This window comes from Tenebrio molitor, chromosome 3 (genome assembly GCF_963966145.1).
Source record: "Tenebrio molitor chromosome 3, icTenMoli1.1, whole genome shotgun sequence".
In the NCBI taxonomy this organism is placed as follows: Eukaryota; Metazoa; Arthropoda; class Insecta; order Coleoptera; family Tenebrionidae; genus Tenebrio; species Tenebrio molitor.
The window spans coordinates 3,435,900-3,454,814 of NC_091048.1; the positions used below are offsets into that span (position 1 = coordinate 3,435,900).

General features: G+C 34.9%; 3 protein-coding genes across 10 annotated transcripts in view; 2 read left to right on the plus strand and 1 right to left on the minus strand.

Annotated features, from left to right (window-relative positions):
- Positions 1-18,915, plus strand: part of LOC138126415 (GRIP and coiled-coil domain-containing protein 2-like) — a 32,020-nt gene that overhangs the window by 9,598 nt on the left and 3,507 nt on the right. For 4 of the 8 annotated variants that reach the window (XR_011157806.1, XR_011157805.1, XR_011157804.1 and 1 more), the window contains 5 exons: positions 14,569-14,682; positions 15,042-15,260; positions 15,309-15,478; positions 15,528-15,983; positions 16,038-16,282. Coding sequence is in view for 5 of the 8 variants with exons in the window: in XM_069042194.1 (XP_068898295.1) it covers positions 14,676-14,682; positions 15,042-15,260; positions 15,309-15,478; positions 15,528-15,983; positions 16,038-16,282 (1,097 nt within the window). In the remaining 3 variants the exon portion in view is untranslated. Of the gene's footprint in view, positions 1-14,568; positions 14,683-14,753; positions 14,828-15,041; positions 15,261-15,308; positions 15,479-15,527; positions 15,984-16,037; positions 16,283-18,915 lie in introns of those variants that run through there. The other 4 variants (XM_069042198.1, XM_069042195.1, XM_069042197.1 and 1 more) reach the window with 4 other exon arrangements.
- On the minus strand, positions 899-1,992 carry LOC138126426 (superoxide dismutase [Cu-Zn]-like). The gene is made up of 3 exons (XM_069042212.1): positions 1,536-1,992; positions 1,262-1,483; positions 899-1,211 (listed from the first exon to the last, which is right to left on the minus strand). The coding sequence occupies exons 1-3, from the start codon at positions 1,740-1,742 to the stop codon at positions 951-953; spliced, it is 690 nt and encodes a 229-aa protein (XP_068898313.1). The 5' UTR covers positions 1,743-1,992; the 3' UTR covers positions 899-950.
- LOC138126647 (putative leucine-rich repeat-containing protein DDB_G0290503) lies at positions 8,201-10,523 on the plus strand. Its single transcript, XM_069042427.1, has 8 exons — positions 8,201-8,379; positions 8,432-8,569; positions 8,631-8,800; positions 8,850-9,464; positions 9,515-9,771; positions 9,824-10,013; positions 10,069-10,238; positions 10,286-10,523. Exons 2-8 carry the CDS (start codon positions 8,470-8,472, stop codon positions 10,506-10,508), a joined length of 1,725 nt encoding a protein of 574 aa, XP_068898528.1. The 5' UTR covers positions 8,201-8,379; positions 8,432-8,469; the 3' UTR covers positions 10,509-10,523.

Genomic DNA, 18,915 nt, shown 5'->3' on the forward strand with positions numbered 1-18,915 from the left:
ACATGACATTTTAAAGTTGCCCCCAATTTCAATAATTCATTAATGTATCTAGATTTTGGCCATAGTTGCGGCACCAAACATTATTTTTGACTCTGCCTTAACTTATCAAGCTACATAACGAAATGAGTCATATACCTAGATTGCTGATTTAATAATTGAATGTAGGCTTATTTACTTTTAAATTCTTTGCTGCAGAAATACGGAAAATTTGTACCACTTTCTTGGTCGCAATGAGAGGCCAACGTCAAAGAATGTTGTGTTGTTAAGTACCACTATTAGCAAAATTTCGTCCTGACTCAACAAAAAACTTGGAGGAAGTTCTGATAAAGTGAAATATTTAGCACACTTGAAGGTGTTAATCAAAGCGATATGCAACTGATGTTTGTCCTCTTTCAAGAAGAATAGTTAAATGTTCACGGCTGCAACTTCTTATACATCTGAGTTCTTGGAGTATAAGATGTATGAAAGTACATATTTTTTGTTATGGTGCTATAAAAATAGTACTCTTTTAATTATTAAATTTATTCAATATCCAGATTTAAAAAATTAAGTTGTTTTGAAAAAATATATGTATAAAACAACAGTAATGTTTCTTCGCAAGAATGCAGAGAAAAAGGAATAATAATAACAATAATTATAAAAAATTAAATGTTAAAAAATCAAAACATGTTTGGAATCTGACACATATACCTATTGAAGACTGTTGTCATTTCTTATTTCTTGATATTTTTTAAAGGACCAGGTACATATTTTAATTTTTTTTTAGTGTTTTCCAAAGCAATTTTTTATTTTTTATCTTTTTCTTTATCAAAGAATTCGTAATTACGTTTAATCGCGTAACTGTATTTCCTCCATAATTTTGGGGCACCTAACAAGAGCTGCAATAAATTCAAAAGTATTAAACGAAAAATAAACTTTATTGCCACATCAAACAAACATTAAAGACTGAATTATTTTATATAGGCGATAACTCCACACGCTAATGGTTTCCCCGAATCCCCATTGACCAAACTCTCCGCGGTACCACCTCTTCCCAAATCATCAGGATTGGCAGAAATCACAATGGCACGACCGACGATCCCTCTAGACCTGCCTCCCAAAGACAACAACGGATCGACTCTGGTGAACTCCACGGTACCATCCTCACCCACTTCCACATTGCCCAAGTCCCCGACGTGTCGCAAAGGGTCAGTAGGGCCCCCGTGCTGAAGCTAAAACCCCAATCGTCATTGACCAGTCTGATAAATAAGTAAACAAGTACCAGGTAGGGGTTGAAGTGCGGTCCCAACTTTTCGCACCCTTGACGCATATCACCCGAGTGGTGAATGTGCACTCCGTGCTTTCCTGGAGGTAAATCAGTGAGATTTCCTTGGATTAGGATTGGTCCAGTGGGAGGGTGCCGCTGGAAGAAGACCACCTCACCCTTCGCTGGGCTCTCACCCTCGCCCTGCAGAATCGCAACTGCACTCGCCGCGCGTAAATCCTACAAAAAGCAACAAAAAAAACTTGTTCACTTGTGGTACCGCACTTCTTACGTAATTGTAAGGTTCTGCGTAGACTTCGTAGAGATCGCTTTGGTAGTTTTCCACCGCCGGGTACATTTTGATAAAGAGGGGTCTGTTCCCAAGTCCTGGTACTTCGTAGAGGGCGTTTTGTACCCCGATGGCTTGCATCGCGCCGCTCTGGACGCGATGTGTTGTCAGAAGAACTGAACACAGAACCAACACCTGTCGGTACGACATGGTCACAACTTGGTACTATCGCGTCTTCATCAACGTATCAAGTGAAGGAAGAGCGCAGCAAGCGAATTATAAATAGTGATCAGGATGTGTCGGCATGACACACGATAGGTATGTTACCTGTTTAAAACGTTTTGTTGTCTGGCATCATCTCATAGTTTTACGATAAACAAGCAAAAGCATTGACCACTAATGAGGAAAGTACAAGGTAACAGTGCGTACTATGAGGTAGGTACAGGATCGAGCTGGTGCGTACAGAGATAGAAAAAATCAAGCTAAAGGCTTCGCTTGTTCGATAAAGTAGTACCCAGCGGAGGCAACTATTAATTAATGAAATTATGTGGTACTTCAAGTTATAGTTATATTATAATGATGCATATCCTTGAGTTAAATTAAAGATTTATAATTGGCTGTTGCGTCTCAATAACGTGTGTATTTGTTTTGTTTTTCCAAGGATTTGCACGTTTTGTTGTTCTAGAAGTTGCGATCTTTTTTACTTCCAAAGTAGTACCGATAGTAATGATGATGTAGAAACCAATTGACCAATATAGATTGGTCGAATTACAATCGGCAGTAATAAATAGATTACAATAAAACACATAAGTAATAAAAAAGATTAAGGTAATAAATAGTGTGTTGTGCAGACCAGTTTGTGAATCACGCTAGGTAGTTTATCGTCGTACTACACGATATTGACAGTTGGATGATTGCATTGATTAAATCATTGTATCTTTGACGTAGGTTCGATAAAGAAGTGAAAAATCTCAAGTTTCAAGGTCGCGTGGGAAATATTCACACCTGTGTTTAACCGCAGATTCATTACCAAAAAATTTATAATTATACGCAATAACTAATTTTGTAGCTTTTTAAACTGCCTGAAGCTAGTAAACAGATCGTGACGGTGGGGATTTGTGTTTCTGGAACCAGTGGTACAAAGTAGCAACGAGAATCAGGCTCGTGTTTACTATTAATTTTACGTAAACTATTCAAAATACTTTTTTCTTTATTCGTAATCAAAACAATGTAAGTTGGATTGTCTACCATTTTAAATGTACCATGCGTGCCATCACAATATTTGGAGACCCAGTTAGCCATCAACACTAGAAACAGGTTCTTAGATTGATTCGTACCAATAGAACTGTCAAAAAAATGAGTCCGTTAGACTGTTAGACATGTTAGCAACTTTATATGTACAGTCGATGGACAAATAAAAGTGGGACAAAAATGACAATCACAAAAGTCAAAATTTACAAATTTGCATCGTTTGATTACGGCTTTATCACAAATAGGTTATCTTTGGTATGACATATTATATAGACAATTCAATGGTCTGATTTGCATAGATTAAATTTTAAGTGTCCCAGTTTTATTTGTCCACCGACCGTACGTTTCGTCTTTTTAAAATCTTTATGATCATGTGATTTTATTTCCCCTGTTTTATTTTATTCTTGTTATAAAATACATTTATTGTTTTCAACTGTCATAAATTCTCATTTTTTTCCTTTGTAAACTGCCTCTTAACTGCCCTAAAGCAAAATGAGCAGATAACGAACCGTTGCCATAGACAACACATTCAACATCACATTTCTGACAGATCTTGAAAAATTTGTCAAAACTGTCAAAAGCAAATGCGAAACCATTTTTAAAAGATTTGGAAGCTTCAAGGACGTCGTTTCAAACAATAAAATTTTGTATGCAACTCGTTTCTGGGTAAATTGGGCTTTTCTAATTGCCCTCGGGCAATTAGAAAAGTCCAATTTACACAGAAACTCGTTGCATAAATAACTATTATTCATTTGTGTAAAATGTTTTGATTATAAATTCAGCAACAACGTTAACAGGGCAAGATTAAAACAAAAATGTTGGAGTTGTTCGTATTTATTTTAACTTAAATTTCCCACTTATTTGCTTGGTTTTGATCACTTCGTACTTTTTTCAAGCAATGCAGGTAGTACTGACAGTCGCGAGCAATAAATTTTGGTCGTCAAGGTCGTTCTTTGACGCAATCAAAAATGCTCCATTGTAAAACAGTCGTAAATATCATAACCTATCATCATGTTGTATGACATTAATTGTCATTTTTTTGTCATTTTTTTGACACTTTGTTGACATGCGCATAATCAGGCAGGGAATTTTTTTAAATTTGTGACAATCTAACCAAATTTTAAAATGACATTGACGACCAAAATTTATTGCTCGCGACAGTACATACTTGTAGTTACCACTAACGTTGCGAAAGAATACTTCACGACAAGTCATCTTCCTGAACCAAACATACAGCAACAAATGCTATTTTGCAAAATAATGTATGCACCTGTCAAAAGGTTATTTTAGATTCTGGCACCAGCAAGCCATGGATGAAAACAGACCAAACGATCCGTATTGTTGAATGTTCTTTACCTGAAACATCTGACTCGAAGGACCAAATATTGGGTGACCTGACGACCTTGATTGATTTGTTTTTGTAATACAAAAATTAATTCTACTTCTGGTTCTGGTGCTGAATGATTCCATAAAAACTAATCAAGATGATGCACTCCACCACCAAGCAATATTAAAAGTTGCAAAAAAGAGACAATTGTATAAGTGTATGAATCAAGCTACGAGTCTATTTTTTTTTCGTTTCTTTTTTTAATTTTGTGGTTGCTTCCTAAATTCCAGGTAGGACACTTTGGAAACAAGGCCAGTTGGTTATAAAGCAGTAAAACCAACAAAAAATAATTCAAAGAATTTCGAGAGAGAATTATCACCTAAAGAAAAAAATTGTTCGTGACAGTCAAAAGTGTTGAATAAACCGCAATATTGGGTGCAGTAAACTCAAATCCAACACTGACCACTCAAATGCGAAAAGTAGATGCCTCTATACTGCATTTACTTAAGCAATAGAGCAATCACGTATCCCTACACCATATTCAGGCTCCGCCTCTCGTTGGGACTAGTCTAAGAAATAGACTTTAGTGCCGTAACATATCGGATTATTAAATCCACAGCTAATAAAAATATGGGAGTAACGGTGATGATTTTCAAATTTAAGTCGCTTCTGGGGTGGGGATAATTTCTTCATAAGAGATTCAGCTAAAGCTAAACAAATAATGTACCGAGATTGCTGACACCGAGGTTTCTCTGATATGAACGTGTCGGAACTTGTTTGCATCTCTCTGTCTTTTATGGTTGCATCTCTATTTAGTCTTGTCCACGCGATTTTGTTGCTGTGGCGCCAGCATACTTCGCAAGGAATACAAAGACAAACTGAAGAATTAGGCAAATTCTTGCTCTTTCATTTACAGTTCTTTGGTCACTTGTGGCATAACGTACACTCTTTAAGTGTATCTACAAAAAATCTAATATATTTAGATCAAATAGACCGTTTCTCCCACCAACCAGGAAACCGGGTGTTCAAAAATATCTAGCACCTGCAGCACAGTGTGGAGGAACTCCATCTTGCTGAAAATGAAAATAGTTTTCTATGTATTATGTGCATTATCATAACTCCACAAGTACTGCAAAATGTTAGAAATACATTTAAGTGAAAACCTGTTACTGCCGTTACATAAACAGTAATAAGTACAATTATCATATTTTTATAAAGATTTACAATTATTCGTAAAAGGAGGATGAAGTTCCACTGCTGAATTTCTCATATTTCTCATCGTTATGTGTCCCCATCCATGTCAAATTTGACCTATTTCGACTTTATAGATAATCCGAGCGGATTCTGTTCGTTGGGCCATTGGGTATATTGTTTCTTGAATATCTATGCACTGATGGTGATACTCTCATTTGCCTCTCTATTGCATAGTCTACTTATAGAACTGAGCTTTTTCTGCTGATGTTATTTCCACATATTCATATTTCGGCACGATACTATTAAGACTTGCCATTTTCGTCTCAGAAACAATAGTCTTCAGCTTCATATTTTTCCTTGAAGTGGGATTCAAAATAAATAATACATACTACAAATTCAGTTCAGTTACATATTGATCTTAACAAAACGCAAAATCTGTATGTATGTATCACTTGTCCACTTATAACTAAAAAATTACCGAACAAATTTTGATAGGATCTTCACTAATGATTAGGGAGTTTCTTTAACTTAAGTTTTAATGCACGAAGCTTTCACCACCTTCCGAGGGGGCTGAAAAGTAATGAAAAAGATGAAGCAAGTCGGAGAATTTTTGTAGCAAGCATTCAGAGCGGTTGCTTAGTGACGACGTGTACAAAACTAAAAAAAGTATTGTAAAAGAGCGCGTTACAAGCGATCAATTTTTGTAATGCAATTACATTTACACGCCATGATCTCATTTGAACGATTTGATATTTAACACACATTTAACACCGCTAATAGCCGTTTTTACCCACGTAGTTTAAAATTAAGAAGAGCTTAAAACCTTGGTTACAATTATTAAAATCGTAGCAACAATTTTTTAAGCTTGGTTTAAAAATAAGGAACGTCCGTCGGTGCAAACGGCCATTAATTTTCAAATTTTACCAAAAATAAAGCTTTGCACAAAACCTTACTAATCGACATTCTTAGCTTCAAGAAACTCACTTACGGGTCTAACGCTTGTTATTTTAATATTTAATTAAACATATTAACAACTATAAATTTAACATTAGTCATTTAATAATTGATTACATTCGATCCAGCTGTGCTCACATTTTAAAATGATTTTTTTGTCGAAAGCGGACTTCCTATTCGTCATTGCATTTCTAATGCTTTCTCATCGTATTATAATGTGCGACCTTGCATTATCTTTTCGAAAAATGACATCAATGTTGTTTTTTTTAAGTAATGTTAGAGCATTTTTAAAGCGAAATAAAAATCCTCAACTGTCTTTGTCCGTCACAAAAACATTGCACAAAAATTTCCGCTATTTTTTCTCACTAATTATTTTTTTTTTTAACATTTTATTAGAGATAAGTCATTTAACTACATAACCAAAATTTGTTCACAAAATCAATGAATAACTAATCAGCAAATATTAATGAATAAACAAATTAACGTCGATTTAAATTCCCCGAATTTAAATTATTTTAAAAATCTGGCAAATCGGATGTCCTTGTCCACTTATATTTTTTAAACAAAACACTTTTATAATAGTCATTTCTGTTTATTATACAGGTTGTTTTTTAAATGCTAGTACAAAAAAAAGTGGGTCATATGGAGATTCTAAAGACTCCAGAAAACCGTTTTTTTAATCTAAACCAAAATTCAATTTATTTTTATCTCGAAAACGAAAAAACTTTTATTAGATAATTTTTTTGTGTATGAGTTCTACTCATCCTCACCTATTACCAGTCTTTTTTTGTACTAGCATTTAAAAAACACCCTGTATACTTCACGTAGACGTTTCAAACCAATGTTCGTTGTGCAACGTGAGCTTTATCATTTTTGATAAAGTTGCAAATTATTAATAAATTGAATCCTACTGCATACTATTTATTACGTAAACTATAAAAAATTGCACTACTTAACTGTCATCGAGATAATTCCACTCGATACATGTTAAAACATTTACATTCTCCTTGAGTTTTTTTTTTTCAAGAAATAAGATAAAATAATTGTTCAGTAACAGGTTACTGTTTAAAAAAATATTTATGACGTAAGCGCACAGCCGTCTTAGTTGTTCACAGTAACGTAATAACTAACAATTTGAAGAGAGAAGATTTAAAGAATGTATTCTCTATTTCAGCATTTAAAAAAAAAATTAGTAGTAAGTAATTAAATTGAAGTTAATGAAATTCTGTGAAAGCAATAAAGTCAAGACAAGTCGCGAGTTTAACAAGAAATGAGTGCAACTTTGGTTTTATCAATGAAAATGTGTCAAAAAGAAAACACATCAGAGCAGGCGTTGCAAATTATCGGTCATGTCGTAGCGGAATTCTATGCAAATAAGTCTTCAATGCATGGGTGTAGACAATTTGTGGTCTCAAACGAAACGCTACTTTATAATAAATCATATGAATTTTAGACTTTAAAATTATAATTGAGCATTTTATTATTATTATCTGGCAATAGAGAAAATTTATAAAATAAACAAGAGCAACATTTTACATTCGTAAGAATGGGTAATTTATCAGCTTAATTGTCAAACGCAACGCCACTGGTAATCAGATTTTTCGCGGAAATGCCAAAGAAACGATCTGTTTTTCGATTTCGACAAAGTTTACAGACGTTTACTGTAATTATAAGCAACAATTATCCCAAAATAAGTGGTAAAATGGGTTCTACCATTAAATATAAAGCATTAATTATTATTAATTAATAATTAATTAATAAATAATAGATTTTAGAGAGATAGGCAATCCATAAAACGACTGTGTATGGCAAGTATACATATGCGTACGAGCAAGCTCAGACAAACTTTTCGATAAAACAAAAGATGAAGTACAACTCTTGATTTGTTTTCTTTTTGATCAGTCGGTACATAAACGGTTGTTTTTTTGTTACTAAAATCTAGGGTTTGCTATTTTTTCACATTCCGTAGATGATGTTGGCAGAATGTTTAGAAATGTAGTATCAAGGTTGCGTAAAACATGACAAGATGTCAAAGAAAAGAATGTCAAATTAACAGTAGTTTCATAATTTTTTTATTAATATTTTAGGCACTAAATTGTATGTATTATGTATATGTTTCACGTAAGGTTTAATAAAGAAGATCTGTTAAATCATTTTAAAATTTTGTTTTTAGAAATTTTTTACAAAATGTAAATTTACCAACATTTGAAAATGGACGTAAGGATAAATGAACGGTGTAACCCCTGTAGATGTCCCCAAAGAACGTCTACTCCATCGCATTATTTTTATGTGGAAAAAACTCCAGTCAATGGTATCCTCCATGATTATCTAATTGTATACTCGTTATCTAATAATTAAAAAAAAATGTGCAGATTCCTTGTCAAAAAATAAGTCAAGTTCGAGACCTTCTAGTGCTAACAGTGCAAAATCTTCCCACAGCAGTAAAAAAACCCTCTCGAGTTCTTCAAAATTACCTTCGTCGGATTCAAAACTTTCAAAAAGAAGTGTCGTTACCAGAACAAGAGTCAGATCTTTAAAAAATGTAATCTATGCTTTTTAGCACTTGTCAGAAAATGTAAACCACATTTCAGAGAGAAGAAGATAAGAAATCAAAAAATGAATGCCAAAATGTGGAACAGCTCAAAGAGGATCTACAAACGATAAAGGAGCAACTGTTTGCGTTGACAAAAAACAGAAACGAAGCTTTAAACGTGACAAACGAGTTGGAAAATCGTTACACTTGTTTGTTGAACAAAAGCCTGCATCAGGAAAAAGAGATTCAAGCGTTGAAATGTCAAAACGCGAAGCTTCTCGCGAAGTGCCAATGTCAGAAGTCTTTGGAAGGGACAGAAATTGATGAAGTTGAAACTACTAAACTGTGTTTGGATCAATACGAGAGCAAGTTGAACGAGCTCTACAAGGAATTTTTGAATACGTCAAAAGTGATGGAGCAAAGTCGCGACAAAGTATGTCGATGCATCAAGGATAAGCACAGCGAATTTGAAAAAATTGCCGCATCTAAAAAGGTGCTGTCCAAAATGATAGAAGACAACGATGCTAAATACACGAATCTCTTGAAGAATTATCAACAACTCAAAGAAACCGAGCGTAAACAAAAAGAAGAAAATGAGATGTTAAGCCGTAAGGTGGAAGATTTAGAAAGTCAGTTGCAGGAGACGTCGATGGAGCTGGAAATGTCTCGAGAGGTGGGTTGGTTCTAATCAGGTGAAACAAACAACTGTGTTGAGTGATCTAGGAAGCTATGTCTATTGCGAAAAATCAACAAGAAGAGATGGACGACAAGAGCAAGTGCTACACTTACGAGTTACAACTGAAGGCGAAAGAAATCGGAGAGTTGAACTCGGCAGTGGAAGAACTGAGAACGCATATTTGCGAGTGCAACAAACAAACGACCGCGAACAATCTTCTGCAGACCAAGTACGACGAACTGGCCCACAAGTACAAACACATGTTGGATACGGTAAACACCTACGAGAGGAACAACCTGAAGAGGTAGAGTAGAAGAAGAGTAGAGGTGAATTTCTACATCTAATTTAGTAAATAGGCTTGAGGAGATACAAGCGCTGAAGAGAAACGTGAAGGATTTGGTTGGCAAGTTGGTCAACTTGCAGAATTTTGCGGCAGAGATGACGAACATGCTCAACCAAAGCAATCTGAGTATTTCTGAACTGTCGCGGTCAAACGAAGAAAAAGAGTCGATCATTCAGTGTCAGAAGATAGAGCTGGCGTCCAAGGTTGGTTCAGGTGAAGATGGGGAATCTTCAGGATAATATGTTTTTGTTTGAACAGGACAAGCAGATTGAGTTGCTGGTGTTGAATGAAGATAGGTTGAAGAAGAAGGCGGCTCAGCTCCAAGAAGATCTGGTCGGTATGAGAATAACTTCGTGTCCCAACAAGCAAAACAGAAATGCAGTTTTGTGTGCGGACGATTGTTCGATGGATGAGCTGCATGAATTAATGTGAGAAATCTATTTCGCAAAGCAACTATTGAATGTTTCCCTTTTAGTACCGCCCTGTACGAAGAGATCGATAAGTCTCTGACGAAGGACGACAAGATCCAGCAGCAGAAGAGGAATATTTGCTGTTTGAAGTGTAATCTGTCTAGTAAAGAAAATGAGTTGAGTTGCGTTCGTAACGAATTAAAAATACTCCGGGAACAATTCGCTGCGACCTTAAAAGAAAAACATGCGTTGGCTGACCATTTAAAGGCAAGTGTAGATTGCGTGTAGGGATTAAGGTTAAAGGTGAACATTTTTATGGGGTCAGAGTATCACGAGAAGTTTAATGTATTTTCCCCTAATGAAAAATATTGATCCCAACGTCTTGAAGTTTTCGTTTGGTGGTCAGTTGTCACAACTGTCATCTTGTTTGGATCAATGTGATTTTTTATTTACATTTTAAGGGAAATATGCAAGAAAATGTGTTGCCCACAAAATACATCATAACTCGGTTTCATTCCCTGGGAACAATTCAATCAAGAATTGTCAAATATTTCGCGATTTGACGTGTGAACAAACAAAAAATAGTGGCGCCATCTTTGAATACTATCGCTACATTTCTAACACAGAAACCTACACAAAAAGAAATATTTTAAAGACTGAAAATCATAACAGTACAATTTAACATTTGTCTGTTTTCCAAGAAACTTATGCTAATTTTGTGGCTATTTTTCTATATTTTTTTTTCATTTCATTTCAAAAAGTAAACCATAGATGACACGATAACAATCATTCTTACGGTGTTCTATGGATTTTTTTATAAGACTCAAATCTGGACTTTCCGCTGGACAAAATATCTAATACTTAGCTACCTATTTTCATGAAAATATCCGGTTCATTAGCTAAATAATTGATTAGACAAAGTGAGAGTACTATGCCAAGCACTATGTTAGACAGAGACAAAACAATTTAACGACATTCTTTAACTTTAATGAAAGGGAAATCATACGGCCCATTGTTTTTAGCAACGAAATGATCACAATTTTAAACACAAAAGTGAAAATATTGGCCATTTCAAATTACACTGAGCATGCTTCCATTTGATTGGTCATTTTAAATCTCAAATGAAGAAACAACCATTCGCAAAGCGTGCCACAGCGTAATCAACAATGACTGAATCTGTTGGCAATGAAACAAATGAAAAATCTTGGTGTTTTTTTTCTTCTCGTAATTGGCACTGACCGGAAGTTTTAACTTGACAGGACATTAAAAAAAAATGTTTATACCATGGCCTCCTAAATCAAAAGAGACACTTTGTCTCTTTTGATCTAGGAGGCCATGGTTTGAATTTTTTTAATAAACAACTGTCAAAACGTTGTCACGTTGGTATGAGCCAAACAGTGATTTTCATAATAATACGATTATACAGGATGTCTCAGCTAAGACTTTCGAGCGTAATAACTCGGTTATTTTCCAAAGGATTTTTGTGAAATTGAAAATGCAGATATTTTAGTCTTAAAAACGTAATTTTTACATGCCTTTTTAAAATGTTGAATCACTAAGATTTTCATCAAAAAATTGATCGTCAATAAAAAATGGTGTAGGGAGAAACTCGTCCTCGAAAGACGACTGGTTTGCAAGAAAAAAAGCAAAAAACTGTGTTAAACGTAGCTGCAGATGCAAAAACGTAGACGCGTATGAAACAAACGCGCACTATTGCCGAATATTGGTCACCCCTGTTCGCACAAACGCGGGTGACATATTTGACGTTTGTCTTGCTAACCTTACAAACATTTACAAAGTTAAAAACAACATTTGGACGTAATTTATTTTTTTGTTCAACACTGTCAGAATTTGAGAATTTTCTACTATGTGAACGGATTTTGATAAGTGTCACAACTTGTCAAAACGAAACGTCAAGCTAATTTTAAAGGTTTTAAGAGATTTGGAGCCTTTAAGGGACTCGTCGAACAAAAAAACGTATTGATTCAACTCGTTCGTGTGTAAATTGGGCTTTTTTGGCACTCGTGGGCCTTTAAAATTTACACACAAACTCGTGAAATAAACTATGTACTATTATGCACCAAGGGCGTTACAACGATTATTACGCCCGGAGAACGATGAATGATGGATATCGTTCGATGGGCGTAATCATTCGGTGACGCCGTGGTGCATACAAGATTTTATTTTTCACTATACGTGTTCTTAAAAAAAAAAATTGGCATCTTTGCAATTATGAATTGATGAGGGCGTTATGAATTCATTACGCCCGCTTATTCTTATTACGCCCGCTTATTCTTATTACGCCCTGTTATTATTCCCCGGTTGTTATGGACATGTTTACGTATTTCGTATCCTAGGAGTTATCATGCAATTATACTAAAGTGAAAAATAAATAGCTAATACTGGATGCTTTAATTCTTCCATAAAGAACTAAAACACGATCGGGATATTTTAGCAAGGTAATTTAGTTCACGTACGCTTCCTGTGTCTTCAAATAAATTGACGACTCTCTTAACCTTACGTTTTGTAAAGCCTACATTTGGATAGTGTTCCACGAGAAAACGAACTGTGTCATTGAAGTTCTTACGACACTCTCCATAGGCAAAAATTGTTTCCTTTTTCAACAATATTGAAATTTCTGCAATTGTAGTCTATTTTTAGAGTATTTTCAATAAATTTACAAAACTTGACGTTTCTAATAAAGCGCGCCCAATTTTGACAGATCTTAAAGGGTGTACAAAATGTTGCTTGGCAATCTTTCATCAATTGTTTCAAAAGGTAACTGCTCAAATATCTTCAAATTTTACATTAATTTTTAACAACAAAATCTAATCTTTTAATTGAATCAGACGAGTGATTTAGTTAATTGTTTGTGTACATCCCTATTTTTTAATGTTTAACAATCTAATAATAATCGCGCCTAATTTTCAATACAGGAAGCATATGTTAAAATTACATTTTTTAACTTGAGGTTATTTTATTATTTCTAATTGAACCTTCGTCGTCTAAAGTATCTGTATTTTAAATTTCATAAAAATCCATTGGCTAATAAGAGATATTAAACTCGAAAGTCTTAGCTGAGACACCCTGTATAGTCACACTGAGTGTCAACATTTTTTTTATCTAACTGAGCCTGCGCCATGAAGAGCGAGAGTTTATGTCAAATTTGAAAAAGATTTCTCCTGATTTCTCATAAATTTATTTTGAAAACGAATTCGTAGAAGAAAGGTATGGGATTGGGAAGTGAAGTGAACATAACCTCAACTATGATTTGGTTCATGTGCACACATTTTAGGGTGGTACAGTGGCCAGCAAAAAAAGTTAGCCATCATTTAAATGTCAGTGTCATTAAAGCATTAATTACACATTTGGATTTTGACGTAACAGAAAAGTGGTGGCTAGTTTTTATTGTCGGCCATTGTACAGTGTGGTTTTTTACTTAATTTTGACACTGACAATTGTTTATTTAAAACATTTCACTACCTATACTTTATTGTTTTCTAAAAGTTTGAATCCGGTTCTGTCTATTTCTCCGCTGTACTAGATTAATAACTGACGTGGCCCAGGATGGTGTCTTTCTGGAAATCGCTCTGCGTACTCTCTGGACGCCGCAGCTGCATTCTGATAACGTGATAACTGATAACATTGCCCATATACATTAGCAACATATCTGAGAGCTCATTATTTTCGTAATGATAAAGCTATTCCGAATAATTAGATGACAACTCTGACAGTATTTTTGATTAACGTCCATGCTCATTTGATTTTTTTTGTCAATTCTAATTTCTAACAAATCAGCGCAAATTTGAGCAGGACCGGTTTCAAAATTTTCAAAAAAATTAACTTATTGTATCTTCATTGCCGTACACATTTTACTAAGGTGATTTTGGCTAAAATTCTTTAGAACAACGCATACTATCACATGTTAAAAGGAACGCCTTAACTTCGCAAACACCCTGTATATTAGTAGTTTTTCTTTCTTTAATTTGTTCTTTTAAATTTCAAAGCTCCAGTTGCAATAACAATAAGTTTTGTTGAAAAAGGGGGAAAATTCTTGTGTCCCATTGATCTTCTGTAGGATTCAAATCTGAACTCGCTTTTGGTCCATTTATTACCAAACGCTGATCAAGGCAGTAATTTACGTGTCCAAGAAAATGTTATCAAAAACAAACATCCCAACGTATCAGCCCAATAGCTTCAGTACTTGTACCAAACCTTTGTTCTCTTTGTGTTTCAAAGTAGCTCCTTATTACTTTCAAAAATTAAACAATGTCTACCAAGAAGGAGACAACCTTATCCAAGATATCCAGTGTAGTCACTTTTTTGAATTAATGTTTTTTTTTTTTAGAAAGTGCAATATGCAGAACCTGAAGAAGATGGAGTCATCGAAGAATATTATGAGGAAACGATAAGGAAAAAGCAAACCTTTAATACTTTAAATTAACTTCTGAAAATATGAAAAGTAAGTTAAATATCAAATATCAATTGAGAAAATCATTCTGTAAGTTATAACTGTAGAAACCTTGGTTTCAGTTCTGACATAAGGTACTTCTGTCAAATAATTTACGTCAAACTGGTTTTTTGTTAAGTCATACACCAAATTCTAGGTAAATTATGAGTAAAATGTAGCAAATTATTTTAAACATCTTGTAACATATAGAAGATGATTCTGTAAAGATCTTTTGTCTCAATATATGAACGAAAAGATAAGCTTGAATCGCAATTTTTTTTCGTTTTTACATGTTTGGCAATCAGTGCTTGAAGTTCCAAGCCTCGAATATAATTATCTCAGATTCTCAAAAAACAATTTTCTTTTTTAAGCTATTCGCTGCAGCACCGAAAACCCAAACATGCATCTACAAATCCACAACGTTAACTTTGTAAGGTCAAACCAATCCTGCATGGACCAATCTGTGGTAACCGAAGTAAACAGTAAGTTAATCCAAATGGAACTGACGCGATTTTGCTTACACTGTACAACCTGCAAATACAGATTTCCAATTTTCAACACCAAATCTCCAACTGTTCTTTTCACGGAAGGTATCAAAAATCCATCAGTTACTTTTCATTTTAAAACGATCTGCGTAGGTCGATCACCCCAAAAAACCTCAAGCTGCATGTACCCAAACTCGAAGAGTCAAGAAGTGCCGTGGGCACAGAAAAGCCCCCCGGGAAGTCCAAAACCGGCGTCTTCGGATCCGCAGATCACGAAATCCCGCGGAAATTTTGCGGATGAAGGAAAGTTCGGTCAAAGAAAGGTAAGAATTGTAGAATTTTTCGATTTGTCGTGATGTTGAAATCCGGTAGATCTTTGATACAAAGTCTGGTCGCATCAACCAACTCGAGAAAGACTTGATCATGATGAGGAGCCAGATCGGTGGCTTGGCCAAAAATAAGAACACTATTTCAACGGTGGTGAACGAATTGCAGATGAGTCACCAGAATCTATTACAGAAAAATGAGGAGCAAGAGAGACAAGTGCAGATTTTAAAATGTGAAAATCAGAAGCTCTTGGAACAGTTGAAGGAACCGGTGTGCAACGACGACGCCGCATACTTAGTCGGGGTTAAACGTAGTTTAAATTTGTGTGAGAATAAACTGAATAAACTTGATTCCACAATGATAAAGTTGATAAAGTGTTATCAGACTTCAAAAGAGAACGAGGTCAGATACGAGTACGAGAACAGGAAGCTGATCAAGACCAACAGAGAGTTGAACAATATGCTGAAACAGTCGCTGGGGGATCTGGAGAAGTTTCAAAATGTACGTAACGCGCCCCATTTTCGGACAGTTTTCACATTTTCTAGATCGGTTTAGGACGCAGACCACCTGAAGAAGTTGTACGAGGAACTGAACGAAACGTGCGACTATTACTTGCAAGAGTTGAAGGAGAAGTGTCAAGTGACGGAACAGTTGTCTTCGCTGATCAACGAACTGGATCCGCAACCTACCGATCAGGTCAATCAATTAGACGATATCAAGGTGAGGTATCAGAAGATATTGGCCCAGCAAGAGTCGATAGAGTTGAAGTTGAAGGCGTTCGAGCTTAACAACAAAAAAAGGTAAAAGGGTAGGTAACAGATTATGGTTCAGGGTAAATGGCAATTTAGTCCAGTTTCGCAAAACCACTTTCAGGATGTATCGAACCTACCTACAAATGGTACAAAAGTGTTGTGCATTTTTTTTTTGTCTTTCTGATGTGCCAATAAAATCACTCAGCTGTCTGGGAGTTACTCGTATTACGATTTTAATTTAGACTTGTTCTTATACATAGAAAACGCGATTTTGCCGGAATAATAAACAAAAAAAAATATTGAGGAATGGACCTTTACAAATAAGGATGCTCTTTGTCGCACAGTAACGTCACTGCGCAAAGGAATTCTACGTCCTGTGAGACAAAGATGTTGACCGTTAGGTAAAATAACTTCGACGAGTTAAACCAATGGAAATAAGTGTAGCGGTCAACTGTTCTCTCACAATGCGCAGATCTCACGCGCATATTTTCCATCTCTTATAAATGTAAAGGTATGTTTTTTTTTTGTAGGTTTAGTTTTTGAATGACCGAAAGTTTTTACAAAATTTAACTAGTCTTCGCAACGCCATTTTAGAAAAACTACCTAATTATAAACTACACTCACCGGCAAAAAAAACGGAACACTAATTAGTCAACAACAAATTATTCTCATAATACCTATTTTGATGTATTTTGACCAGGAGACGATGATAGCAAACATAACCTTGAACATTAGCATAGGCTATTTTATTAGCAATTTCGCTTAAAAACAAATTTTTGGCTTAAAAACCTTCTTTTCTTAAATTTTACATTTTTATAATAATCAAGCAACCTGGTTAGATTTTTATAACTTTTGTAATGTTTTATTGTTGTTAACTTCGAATTTAAGTGCAGAAAGTAAAAAAATGTCTCTAGCTGGTGTAAATATTGCCAGAGCAGTAGCTTTGGTTGAAGACTCTTGTTGTTTCCGTTATGCAGCTAATGCTATTGAGGCTCCTCTTGCTAGTCGTCACCGAGCTGTTAGAAGGTTTCAAAAGACTGATTGAAAAAGAGCAACCACATACCGCGACGATAGATTTTTAAATAATAATGGTGTTCCGCTTTTTCTGCCGGTGAGTGTATTATTTTGCAGGTACGAACGTTTCAAATGTAATTAATTTATTGGTTTCAGTAGCTGCTTTTTCTTACATTTTGTTATGTTACTATAAATTCAAAAAATATGCTTCTATGGGTGGAGGTATTTTATTTACATTTTCAACCCGAACAGATTTGTTAGACATAGGTATCTTTAATAGGGGAAGACGTTTCCTGGTTGGAATATTTTGTAAGATAGGTATGCATTCTTGCCGACCAACACTGCTAAAGTGAGAAATCAGAGAAAGTGTTCATGTTTAAGGAAGGCCCGAAAATGTATAGTTCTCCCAGAGCTGCAGCGGTTTTATGGCAGGGCAATAGTAATTATTACGCCTGTTGAAATGCCGATAAGCGACATAAACAGACCCCTGTCAATCATCATTTTCGTTCTATACCTGTTAGTTTACAGGGTAGTACTTGGACGAATTTACGATTAGGGGTTGTACTTGCGGTTTAAACCTACTGTGGGTGTTGTTAACGTTTATACAATGGTATCCTGCCATAAAACCGCTGCAGCTCTGGGAGAACTATATACGAGAAAGCACTTTTTGCTAAAAAAAAAACAAAATGTTTACTACTTACTGCAATAACTAATGTCCTGCAGGAGGCGATCTTAAAAACTCTTTTATCTACTTCTTCAGCTAACTCAATAACTCAAAACCCTTTAATTAACGTTTGAAATTGATAAACAATGAAAACTATTAAGCGTGAACTGTCAAATGTCAAAATAGATATCCAGAATCCAGAAGAGGCAGCAAACCAAAACGTAGGTAGGTACCTAATTTGTCGACTCCAACAAATCCAGGTCCTACCCATTCTCATTTTTGTGAGCTGAAAAGTTTTTATGTGACTTTAGTTTTTATGTTCCAATTCTGACAAACGAATACTGTCAACCAAAGATACGCAACCCAAAGATCTTACTCTGTTTGTCTAACCCCGCCATAAATCAATTAGTAATTATCCTTTGACCTTTAAAAAATAAAGAAATCTCAAGTTCGATTGTTATTGAATTTAAAATATACATACATTTTTACGTTTTTAATTATAAACTTTACCTACATTTAGTATTTTTTAGATAAGACAATAAACAAGGTCGTTTGGGATCGGTAATGACAACATCGTACAATTCGATAAAATGCATCGACACAATATTTTATCGCCAACAACTATTAAAAGCAACGAAGTAGATGTAATAAACGATAATACTGTTTGAATTTAATTTGTTTTGTTGTTTAATGATTGGGAAAGTCCAGAAGAAACGGCAAATCCATAAATTCATAAATCACGGCCAACTACGATATTAGAAGGATTTATATTATTATAAAAGATTATCCCTGTACCTAGGTATCGTGCGTTCACAATCGACTCTTCAACGCCTACTTTGAGGATACATTTAAATCAATGCAGTTAGCTCTAAAAAGTAAAGTACTCAGCTACTTTTGCGATGATTGTGTGTCCGATACATCCTTAAAACAAATATTTTGGTCTGTTTTTAATTTTCTTCCAACTTGCATTGTTACTCCTTTAGCCATCACTCAAACAAGACAA

Excerpts from the sequence above, each read along its gene's own strand:
- LOC138126647 (XM_069042427.1), top strand. The coding sequence starts at position 8,470 with ATGGACGTAAGGATAAATGAACGGTGTAACCCCTGTAGATGTCCCCAA. Across the intron at positions 8,570-8,630 it reads GGAAAAAACTCCAGTCAATG|ATTCCTTGTCAAAAAATAAG; the intron begins GTATCCTCCATG and ends AAAAATGTGCAG. Across the intron at positions 9,465-9,514 it reads AGCTGGAAATGTCTCGAGAG|GAAGCTATGTCTATTGCGAA; the intron begins GTGGGTTGGTTC and ends TGAGTGATCTAG.
- LOC138126426 (XM_069042212.1), bottom strand. The coding sequence starts at position 1,742 with ATGTCGTACCGACAGGTGTTGGTTCTGTGTTCAGTTCTTCTGACAACA. Across the intron at positions 1,484-1,535 it reads ACGCAGAACCTTACAATTAC|GATTTACGCGCGGCGAGTGC; the intron begins GTAAGAAGTGCG and ends TGCTTTTTGTAG. Across the intron at positions 1,212-1,261 it reads CGCACTTCAACCCCTACCTG|CTTCAGCACGGGGGCCCTAC; the intron begins GTACTTGTTTAC and ends TTGGGGTTTTAG.